We start from the raw sequence: 12,491 nt of genomic DNA on the forward strand, positions 1-12,491 counted from the left end.
TGTGGCTTGACAAGTGGTGCTAGGTCCACGCCCAGGATCTGAACCTGCGAAACCTGGGCCACCAAAGTAGAGCATGCAAACTTAACCACTATGCCACCAGGCTGGCCCATCCTTCCGGTTTTTGTGACCAGTGTGTCTTTGTGTCTTAGATACCACATGGTGATTATAATAATCTCTATTTAGGCGGCATCCCACATGCCAGAACTAGAAGGACCCACAACTAAAAATACACAACTAAGTACCAGGGGGCTTTGGGGAGAAAAAGGAAAAACATCATCTTAAAAAATAATAATAATAATAATAATCTCTATTTGTAAATTTTATTTGTTAAAAGATTGATACATTGTATTTTTGTTTTATTATTTCTTCAGGATCTCAGACTTCATTACCAAATTTCATTTGAGAAAAAGGAACTGAATGTAGAATTATATCTTGCTTTTAAAGGTTTTTATTTTGAGATTTTAGATTTACAGAAAAGTTGGACAAATGGTACAGAGTTCACCCAGCTTTCCCTAATGTTAACATCTTACATAACCAAAGTAAAATTATGAAAACTAGGAAATTAACGTTGGTACAATATTATAAACTGCAAATTCTAATTGTACCAGTTTTTCTAGTGATGTCCTTTTTTGTTCCAGGATCCCATATAAGGTCGATCCCACATTGATTTACTATCTCCTCAATCCAATCTGTGACACACCCTCAATCTTTCCTTGTCTTTCATGACCTTGACACTTTCGATGAGTACTGGTCAGTTATTTTGTAGAATGTCTCTTAATTTGGATTTGTCTGATACTTTCTCATGATTAAATTGAAATTTTGCATTTTGGGCAAGAATACCACAGAAGTGGTATTATAGGTCTTCTCAGTATATCATATCAGTGGGTAAATGATGTCATATACAATATTAACCTTGATTAATCAGTTAAGGTGATGTCTGCTAGTTTTCCCCCTGTAAAGTTAAAATTTTTCCCTTTGTAGTTAATAAGTACCTTGAGACTTTGCAAATATCCTCTTCTCAAGCTTTGTCTCCCTGATTTTAGCATCCATGGATGGATCTTGCCTGCAGCAATTATTACTGCGGTATTTGCCTAATGATGATTTTGCATTTTCCTCATTCCTTCTACATTTGTAAGTTGGATTTCTTCTATCAGAAAAAGCTGCTCCTCTGCTTATGTGTTTATTCATTTATTAATGTCAGTATGGACTGCTGGACATTTCTTTTATTCTATGACTTAGAATCCAATAATATCATTATTTTGTTGCTCAGATTATTACAGTTTTGGCCATTGGGAGCTCTTTCAGATTGGCTTCTGTTTCCTTTGGAAAAGCCCCCATCCTTTTTCAACCATGTTCTTATTTTCTGGCACTACATGATTTTCCAGGTTCATCTTGTATTTTCCCTTTCCAGCCATGAAATTAACCACAGAAACCGGGAGCAATGATGTCAAAGAATGATATTTAAAACCAAGATCTGGTTTTAAATACACTCCTGCCTACTTTGTAGCTGTGCTTCTAGGCTCTTAGCTAGGATATATATATACACGCACATACATATAATATGCATGCTAACTGATGCATACATTTACATCTATGTTAATTTCTATATGTATCTATCTATATTTGAAAATCCTTAACTTCATGCCAGTCATCTGATTCCAATCCATTACCCCTTTTTCTTTCTGCTTATCTCCTTTGCTCTGGGTTTTGTAACCCCTTTCCTTTTTTTGAATTTTCAGGTATGAGGGTTTTCCTGAGCATTTCTTATAGAGGAGGTCTTGTGGCAATGAACTCCCTTAACTTTTGTTTATCTGGGAAAGTTTTTATTTCTCCATCATATTTGAAGGATATTTTCGCTGGATAGAGTATTCTTGGCTGCCAGTTTTTGTCCTTCAGAGTTTTGAATATATCATTCTATTCTCTTCTAGCATGTAAGGTATCTGCTGAGAAATCTGTTGACAGCCTTATGGAGGTTCCTTTGTAGGTTATTTTCTTTTGCCTAGCTGCCCTTGGTATTTTTTTCTTTGTCTTTGACTTTTGCAAGCTTCACTACTATATGCCTTGGGGTTGGTCTTTTTATATTGATATAGTTTGGAGATCTATTGGCTTCTATCACATGGAGTTCCATCTCTCTTCCAAGGTTTGGAAAGTTCTCAGCCATCATTTCTTTGAACAGGCTTTCTGCCCCCTTCTCCTTTTCTTCTCCCTCTGGGATACCTATAATCCTTATGTTGCATTTCCTAATTGAGTTGGATAGTTCTCGGAGAGTTTCTTCATTTCTTTTTAGTCTTAGTTTTCTCTCCTCCTCTATCTGCAGTATTTCTATATTTCTATCCTCCAAATTGCTAATTCTGTCCTCCATATTATCAACCCTGCTGTTCCCCCCCCCCCGCCTTTTTTCTTATTTATAACTTCTTTCCCCAAGAGGAGAAACCTGGCTCTCATTATGCACACTATACTTACTTATTTGTTCAATCCTAGTATACACAGAGTTTCAGAAATGCTAAGAATTCTCAAACAGATTTACTAGAGTATGATATTTGTTTATAATTCTTTTTATCTTTAGCCTTACAATATTCAATGTAAATACCTTTTTCCATAGTTATTTGTTAGTTCTTTTCTTCCTCATTCCCTTGTGTGGTTATGTTATTTGTTTGTAATGCCACTAGGTTATTTTGTTACTGTTTGTATTCCATGTTCGGGTGCCTTCATATTTGGTTTGATTTTATTTGTTTTTTAAGTATCTGAAACATTACTATGGTTCTAACAGACTAAACTGTGTAAAAAGATAGATAGTCAGGGGCTGACCCTGTGGTCGAGTTACTAAGTTTGCGCGCTCTGCTTCAGCAGCCCAGGGTTTCGCCAGTTCAGATCCTGGGTGCAGACATGGCACTGCTCATCAGGCCATGCTCAGGCGGCATCCCATGTAGCACAACCAGAAGGACCCACAGCTAGAATATACAACTATGTACTTGGGGGGCTTTGGGGAGGAGGAGAAAAAAACCCAAAAGATTGGCAACAGATGTTAGTTCATGTGCCAATCTTTAAAAAAAAAAAAAGATATATACTCAAAAAAGTTACTCCCTTCTCATCCCTGCTACCCTGTTCCCAAATTCCTGCTTTTCCCACCCCTCTCCTTTAGAAAATCAGTCTCTTTAGTTACTGGCTAATCCTTCCTGCATTTCTTTTACACAAACAGCATATGTGTCTATATTTTTTTTTATTACTTCTTTCTTACATGAGATATAGAAAAGTAGCATACCATAGGTGGTATTCTGAACTTTTCTTTTTTCACTTAACAATATGTACTGGAAATCACTCCATATCAGTTCCTAGAGATCTTCATTTTTTTATAGCTGTATAGTACTCCATTGTGTGGAAGCACCTTAGTTTAATAAACCACCTATTTATGAGCATAGACTGTTTCCAATATTTTTCAATTACAGGCAACGCTACAGTGAATTACCTTGCATGTGTATACTTTTGAATTGTTTTAGAAACAGGATTTCTGCATCCAAAGTTAAGTGCATATGTAATTTTGCTTAGTATACCAAATTTCCCTGCAGAAGGGGTGTACCATTTTGCAGTCTCATCAGCATTGTATGAGATTACCTGTTTGCCCACAGCTGTGCCAGCAAAATATGTTGCCATATTAAAAAAAAAACTTTTTACCAGTCTGATAGGTGATAAATGGTATATTGATATTGTTTTAATTTTCGTTTTTAAAATTACAGGTGAGTTAGATCACTTTTTCATGTTGAGGATCATTTTGATATCTTTGTGAATCATCTGTTTGTGTCTTTCATCATTTTTTTACTAGAGTTTTGGGTCCTTTGCCCCTCAGTTTTTAAGTGTTGTTTATATATTAGAGATGTTAGCTCTTTGTTGTATATGTTGTAAATATTTTCTTCCACTTTTGTCAGTTGTCTTTTAACTTTGTTTAATGTTTTTTGCCATGTAAAAATTTTTTATTTTGTGTAGTCAAATTTATTGATTTTTTTCTTAGAATTATATCTTGACTGCTGTTTTACAAAGTTAATATTTGTTGTACGTATCAGGTACCAAATGAGTGCTTGGCACTTCATAACAAGTTGAAATTAGACAATATGGAAAAAATTGGAAATAAGCTGAGTTTTAATGACGAGATGTGGTTAGAAAAATCATACTATATCTGTAAAATAAAATACTATGTAATGATTAAAACTTGTTTTTAAGAATATTTAATGAAATGGGAAGATACTCATGATGTAATATTAGGTTTTAAAAAGAAACTTCTAAAACTATAATACAGTGCAGTTTTTCAGAGAAAATACATATCTATAGAAAAGTATAGATGGAAATACTCTGAAATGTTAACAGTGGTTATCTCTAGGTATTGAATTATCTCTGACTTTTATTTTCTTCATACTTGCTGTAACTTTGAGCAGTTACCTAACCTCTCTGTGCTTTAATTGCTGCATCTGTCAAATAGGGATAATATATAGTACTATCTTATAGATCTTTTTGGTCAGGATTATATAAGATATGTACTTGAAACAGTGCCTGGCCCATGATAAGCTTTCTGATAGCTGATAGTTATTATTACTTTTCTCTGTTTTCTACAATAGCCACAGATTATTGTTCTTACAAGAAATGTTTTTTAATACTGCTTTCCGTAGTTCTTTTAAAAATATGTATTTATACTCTAATATTGAAAGTAATAAATGCTCATTGTATAAAATTTGAAAAATACATAAAAGCATAATGAAGAAAAGGAATACCACCAAATATATAATGTGATTATAAATGACAGCTTATGAACTCCCTTTGACAGGGATCTTAACTATATTTGAAAACTTGAAGTGAACAAACAATATGTTTTAAATTTTTAAATACTCTAAAAATTTCCATTGCATCAAGTTCAGGAGAAATCAACAGGTTGTTTTCCAGCTTTCAAAGAAAGTCATCAAATTTAGATAACATAACTTAAAAAGGTGTCGTGATCCAGTTTATATGCAGCCTATCAAGATGTGAGATGCTCACATAGCATCACTAAGCTGAAAATACAAACCAGAATACTGCTTGAATCCTACCTCTTTCTTCCTGAGTTCCTGTACTTCAAATATGTGTTAAAGGTACCCTGATAACTAACACATTGTGTGTACTCTTTCAAGCAGCTCTTCTCCAGTTGTGACAAAAGAACCTGATGTGCCTGTGTTCTTTCCGAATTCCGTGCTGGCAGAGAGTGTAAGCATGTGCTTACACAGTGGACCAACAGAGGGTGCTAATAACAGCTCTGTAACATCAGGGGAACCACAAATTGAGCAAGTAACGCAACCTTTGCCTCATCAACCATCAGATAACCAGAAAATATACCAGGATTTATTGGTGAGAAAATGTGAAGCATTTCATCTTTTGTGACATGGTTATTTAGTCTAGAGTATACTAGTTAAGCCTTTCCTATATTTAAACTGATTGGGACCTTGATATGAAAATATTTTCCCAAAGTTAATGATAGATCACTTATTTCCTTTAGCTTTTCTTAAATTATGATAACCTAAGTTTAGTAATTTACTGTAAGCATCCCAGTCATCAGAAACTTAGATAGCCAGGAAAAAAAAAAAAAAAGCCTTATTTTAAAACTATAAGTGTTGAGGGTCTGGCCCTGTGGCCGAATGGTTAAGTTCATGAGCTCCGCTTCAGCAGCCCAGGGTTTCACTGGTTTGGATCCTGGGCACGGACATGGCATCGCTTGTTAGGCCCTGCTGAGGTGGCGTCCCACATGCCACAACTAGAGGGACCCACAGCTAAAATATACAACTATGTACTGGGGGTACTTGGGAAGAAAAAGCAGGGAAAAAAATGAAGATTGGCAACAGTTGTTAGCTCAGGTGCCGATCTTTAAAAAAATATGTGTTGATATTATCCCAAATTCACGTTAAAGTTAGTACCAGAATAAACAAGCAGGAGTTTGCAAGAAGTTTGAAAATTGGAAAGTAAGGAATATTTATGATAATATTTACTGATTTTGGTTCAGGTAAGCAGATTTTTCTTGAACACTTAGCTTAGTCTAAGAAAGTGAACTAAGTTAAGTGGATAACATAAAGATGAATATGACAATCTCTGCCCTTGAGAACCTGGGGGGACATAGCACATCAATATCAGTAACAAATACTTATAGGACAGGCTGAGAAGTGCTGTAAGCAAAGACAGCACAGAATAAAAAGGGATAATTCTGGTTGAAGGAAATAGTCACCTTGGAAAAGTTAGAATGTAAACTGGGATTTGAAAGTCGAATGACCCTGGGTGTCACTTCCATCCAAATTGTAGATTTTGGAACATTTGATTTCTCCATTTATAACTGAAGGCTAATTAAACATAGCTCATAGGGCCCTAAGTATTCATTAGTGAACACGTATTTGTTATTTGCCTGCTAGGTCCCAGACTGGTGTTAGCAGCTGTGTGCTCAGGGAAGGAAATATGCTTTACTATCAGCAAAGCAGAGATAGTATCACAGGGCATTCTCATTCAAAGTGAGAAAAGAGAGGAGTTAAATTCTGAAAATTTCATAAAGATCTAATTTATAACTCTCAAACATTACCATTTTTCACATGAAAACAAGATTTAAAACTTTATAAAGAATTTACTATAAATGCTCGAAAACGCTTGAAATGTTAGTCAAATGATTTTAAATCTGTTTTAAAATTAACAAGTTCTGAACAAACATTCTAAATTTCTTCTAGGGTCTGATGAAATAATTCATTAGGATGGGCTCTTTTATAAAAACCCTATAATACTTTCAAATATATTTATACTTTGTAGAATTTAAGACATTGTACTTTTCCCTAGCCTTACTTGTGGTATTATTTACATTTTTGTTTCCTAAGATTGTTAATAGTGATTTTTCAAATATGTCCTTTTTCTTTTCATCAGGGTCAAGTGAACCACCTATTGAATAAGTCAGTCTGTGAAGAGACTGAGCAGCCATCTACCACAGCAGTAGTTATCAGCCACGAATGCACCAGAACCCAAAATGTTTACCATACAAAGAAAAAAAAACATGATTCAGGACTGGTGGACAAAGATTGTGTTCTTAATGCAACCCTTAAGCAACTAAGAAGCCTTGGAGTAAAAATTGATTCTCCCACTAAAATCAAGAAAAATGCACATAAAGTAGATCATGCCAGGTAACTTTAAAATTTATTTTAAAAGATGAAAAAATTTTAGATATATCGCAGCAGTCTCCTGAGATAAGGTATAAGCTTGCCACTCAGTTCAATTGATTCATCATTTATTCAGGGCCTACTGCATGTATGATGAATAAGAGATCATCTCTACCTTTTAGAGTTTTCATTTTAGTAGGAGAGAGGGTTATATACACGAGGAATTTGAAAGATGTTACGGGATGTCTCCTGGGTAAAGATGCCAACAAAATACTCTAAGAGTCTTGGAGAAAGAGAAATGAGCCTTTACTCGTTTCTGGTGTCTAGAAAGTCTTCCTGGAGGTGATAGGGTCTGGGCCAGCTTCTGGGTGTATGGTTATGCAGTTATGCCGTCTAAAAAGCAAAAACATTCCTTTTTGTAGGAATGTGTTTTGAAGAGTATAGTTTCATGAACTTTACTTATTGTTCACCAGTTGCAACTGCCATGTTCTCTTGTGTAGATTCTTCTTCATCAAAGATGGCATCAGCACATACTTGCTTTTCAAGAGAATAAAATCTGGAAATTATATTATTAAGGTTAATTAGCATGTTTTCTCTTAATTATTTTTGATGTTTTCCAGTTACAAAAGTAATACAGTCTCATGATTTAAAAAAATATCAAATAACACACAAGAGTATCAGATAAAATACAAAAGCCCCCACTCTCCAGACTCCTCAGTCTGGCTCCTCTGAGGTTACTTCTCTTAACTGTTTCTTTTGTATTCTTCTATAAATGTTTTGTATTCTTCAAGTATGTGTGTGTACAATGAGTGTTGCAATTTGGTTTTCTTTTTCTTAACATTTCTTTATAGGTATATGCAGTTCTTTCTCATGTATTTAAACAGCTGCATAATATTCTGTTGTACCCATGTAATATAGTGAACCCTGGTCCTCTGTTAATGGACTTTGAGGCTGAATTGCTTCTTTCTTTCTTTTTTTTCTTCAGTTTCTTGATTGATTTGCTTCTTATTTATTTATTTATTTATTTATTTTTTTCCTGGGAAAGATTCACCCTGAGCTAACATCTGTTGCCAATCTTCCTCTTTGTTTTTCCTCCCCAAAGCCTCAGTGCATAGTTGCATATTCTAGTTGTTAGGTCCTTCTAGTTCTTCTGTGTGAGCCACCACCACAGCATGACTACTGACAGACAAGTGGTGTGGTTCTGGGACTGGGAACCGAACCCAGGTCGCCAAGGCAATGAGAACACTGAACTTTAACACTAGGCTGTCTTATTTCTGATCTGAAACAATGCTAAGTGAACATCATTCTACAGGTGCTTGTACAAGTATCTTTGTAGGATAAATTCCTAGAAGTAGGTAGGATCAAAGGAGATGGGCATTGAAAGTTTTGGTAGATGTTGCCATTTCCCACCAAAATAGTGGTACCAGTTTATATTTCTACTAACAGTGTGGGAGAGTGAGGCTAACATTTTTGAAGTGTTTATTTCAGTACTGTGAGATAGAAGCTGTATAATGTCTGTATAATGTCTACTGGAATGTACAGATCATGTGCATTCTATGTGTAACCCTTACATTTTGGTGTAAATGCCTTTGGGGAGTAGTTTTTAGGTAATGTACTTCTTCACAGTGGCCACCCTATTTTATTTTATTTATTTATTTTTTTACTTTTTTCTTTTTTAAAGATTGGCACCTGAGTAACATCTGTTGTCAATCTTCTTCTTCTTTTTTTCCTTCTTCTCCCCAAAGCACCCCCTAGTACACAGTTTCGTATTCTAGTTGCAGGTCCTTCTGGTTGTGCTGTGTGGGACACCACCTCAGCATGGCCTGACAAGCAGTAGTAGGTCTGTGCCAAGGATCTGAACTGGCAAAACCCTGGGTCGTAGAAGACCAAAAATATCTTAAATTATTTTTAATTTATATTTTGTTGATTGTTAATGGATTGTATATATTACTGTGATTAAAAATGAACCTGCACTGAAACTATTTTTCCAACACATAGAAGAAGTCAAATTTTGTTTGTCGCTAATCTTAGGCTGAGAGGATACTCCAAACATGAGACTATGTAAAGCCTACCTAGTTAATTCACATTGTTTCACAGTTTTTCTTAAACTTGGTTTTTAAATATTATCTCCTACTGCTCTCACCCGAGTTTCAGCTTACTCACCGTTGGCATTTGCAAGGGTTCCTTGCTGTTACTTTACTTGGGATGCTCTTTTTCACCATTCTACTTGCCAGAATCCTTCTTATCCTTCATAGCTACTAGAGCGGTGCCATGTCCGTGCCCAGGATCAGACCCAGCGAAACCCTGGGCTGCTGAAGCGGAGGGTGCAAACTTAACCACTCGGCCACAGGGCCGGCCCCCCTATTTCTTTTATTCATTCAGTAAATATTTATTGAGTACCTACTATGTGCCGGGCACTGTTCCAGGCACCAAGGATATTGCAGTGGGGAAAAAACAGACCAAAATCCCTGCTGTCATGGCCTTTCCTGAGGGAGCTAGACATAAATAAGTAATGTGAGTTGAAGATATAAATAGCCATAGTGCTAAGGAGAAAACAGAATAGTAAAGGGAGGGGAATGTGAAGTGTTGGCAGGAAGAGTAAGGTTGAGATAGTTGATGGGGAAGACCTCCCTGAGGAAGGTTTTCATGAGTATTACATGAGATACCGAATGGTCGGCAGAGCGCCTGGCACATTATAAGGCGTTAATAAAAATTAGCAGCTGCTATTTTATGTGTGATATAAAGGAAAAGCCTAGTCAGTTAATGTTAATGAGATAAGGCCAACCAAAGTGAGTTGAAGACTATATGTAATGAAAGAAAATTAGTGTATACACACACAGACGTGCACGCATACACACACACACACACACGCATATCCAGAGACTGGTTGATGTTTTTCACTCAGTACAAGTGGAATCTGTTCTACTATGGACAATTTAAATTTTTTGTTTTTTAATAAAGATTGGCACCTGAGCTAACGTCCGCCAATCTTTTTTGTTGTTGTTGTTGTTCTTCTTCTTCTTCTCCTCCCCAAAACCCCCCAGTACATAGCTGCACACTCTAGTTGTGAGTGCCTCCCGCTGTGTTCTGTGGGACACTGCCCCAGCATGGCCCAATGAGCAGCGCCATGTCTGGCCCAAGATCCAAACCCTGGACCGCCAAAGCAGAGCACATGGACCCAGCCACTTGGCCATGCCAGCCCCGACAATTTAATATTCTGAGTTACTCACCAAAGCTTGTGATGTTATATTATCAAATGTGTTTCTGTTTGATTTTATTTTTGTTTTACTTTACCAATATTGAATGGCTTTTACATTTTGTGGCCTTGTATTTGGTCTTAAAACCATGACTGTTGGATACGTTTAGGAAAATTAATTTGCATTCCACTTTCAGTCTTTGAATTGTGGATCACTTTCTAGGTTATCATATTTATCCCTTGAATGTATCTGGATCGTCAAGACTTAGATGTCTGACCACTCAGATAAAAAGCACCATGAAGCTTAAAGCTGAAGACCTTTTGTTACTTTCATAGAATGGAACACATTAGGATAACACTATTTAGTACTCAAAATAAGATAAATGATGGCCTTCTCCATTGTGTCTTTCAGTGTGTTGGCACGCATCAGCCCTGAAGCAGTGATCTCTGGATTAAACTACATGTCATTTGCTAATGTTGGCATGAGTGGTTTAAGCCCCAGTGGTATGGATTTGAGCATGGAGGCAAATGCTATAGCTCTGAAATATTTAAATGAAAATCAGCTTTCACAACTGTCTCTTACTCGATCAAACCAAAATAACTGTGACTCATCTTTTAGCTTTCTACATATTAACACAGACAGAAGCAGTGTGGGGCTTAGTTTAATTTCACCAAACAATATGTCATTTGCAACCAAAAAATATATGAAGAGATATGGACTCATACAAAGCAGTGACAATAGTGAAGATGAAGAGGAGCCTCTGACCAACACAGACAGCAAGAGTGAACATTTATTGAATCAAAACCTTACATCCATACCTGAACAACTTGATCGTCAGCAAGAGCCCTCTAGGAACGGCTGTGAGATAATTAATTGTTATTGCTGTGAATCTGTGGGCACCCCCCCAGATATGCCAGTATTGAGAAATATTACAAATGAAGTTCTTCAGCTAAAAGCAGCACAGCAGTTGCATGAAAACCCAGCATTCTTTTTAAAGAACCTTAAACCAAGTCCCGCAGCGAACCTCCGAACTGGAAAAGCAGAGTTTACCCAACATCTTGAGAAAGAAAATGAAAGGGACGCTCCACTTTTTCCTGAAAGTTTAAAACCTTCTGAAACTTTAAAGCAAATGAATAGTATGAATTCAGTAGGCACCTTCTTAGATGTAAAGCGTCTCAGACAGTTGCCAAAATTATTTTAAACCTTTAACTCCCCACCCTCCTGACATGAGGACAGGCTGTCTCCTGAAGATCCTGAGGGAAGCCGGAGCCTTTGGTGCTTTGGGATCCTAGTCACTGTAGGGTCTCTCTCTTTCTTGGTAGCAGCTGATTGCAAAGAGCTGAACAAGTGACCTCATTGTCTATGAGATGGCTGGCTAGTAGGAGGGCTAAGTTCCCTTTGTTCAAATAGAGCTGTTCGGCATCACTGAAACCTTTTTTAAAAAACCAAATCCTGAGATCAGTTATTTCAACAAATTTAGGTAAACAGATACTATCCAACTCTGAATCCCAACTGCTCTCTTATACTGTACGTTTTGAAAAGTCCGTTTTCCTAGCATGTTGCATCTCTGCATCTACCCAGTCACCTAAAAGAACGTAAGGTTATCATGACGCTGACTAAATTAGCTAAATGAACCCTTATTGAATTTAAGGGACAAGTTGTCTTATTTAGAATACCTTAAGGTCTTTTATACAAGGAGTGTATATGTCCCCTTAATTAGGGCGCATATTAAGTTCTGTGGCAGTAGAACTTTTGCAGACTGGTGGGTTGATGTTAATATAACATTTTCAACATATCTATCACAGGATAAGAAAATTATTGTGTGTGTGTTTTATAAACTTTGTGAGTTTTCAAATGTTTTAATATTTTTAATATAATAAAAATGTCTAGATTGACTGCTTTCCTTTGTCCTCTGCTATAGCATATCCTCTCCACTTTTTTTTAAAACTTTTAGACTGTATTTACAGAAATAATACAGAGAATTCAGGGTACCCTTCACCCAGCAACCCCCAATAATAATATCTTACATAGCTGTATTAAATGATCAAACCAAGAAATTGACATTGGGCACAACATTAGTAACTAAACTACACCTTTCAAGTTTCACAAGTTTCCACGCGCACTCATTTATTTACTTTTTGGTGTATAGCTC

General features: G+C 36.3%; 1 protein-coding gene across 6 annotated transcripts in view; it reads left to right on the forward strand.

The window, feature by feature from the left end:
* Positions 1-12,234, forward strand: part of STIL (STIL centriolar assembly protein) — a 54,074-nt gene extending 41,840 nt beyond the window's left edge. For 4 of the 6 annotated variants that reach the window (XM_014845228.3, XM_014845230.3, XM_044770739.2 and 1 more), the window contains 3 exons: positions 5,154-5,367; positions 6,913-7,166; positions 10,751-12,234. In XM_014845228.3, coding sequence (XP_014700714.3) covers positions 5,154-5,367; positions 6,913-7,166; positions 10,751-11,540 — 1,258 coding nt within the window. In that variant the 3' untranslated portion in view covers positions 11,541-12,234. The remainder of the gene's footprint in view (positions 1-5,153; positions 5,368-6,912; positions 7,167-10,750) is intronic. The other 2 variants (XM_014845229.3, XM_014845231.3) reach the window with 1 other exon arrangement.
* Positions 12,235-12,491: the final 257 nt, after the last annotated feature.

Source organism: Equus asinus, chromosome 5, assembly GCF_041296235.1.
Source record: "Equus asinus isolate D_3611 breed Donkey chromosome 5, EquAss-T2T_v2, whole genome shotgun sequence".
NCBI lineage: Eukaryota > Metazoa > Chordata > Mammalia > Perissodactyla > Equidae > Equus > Equus asinus.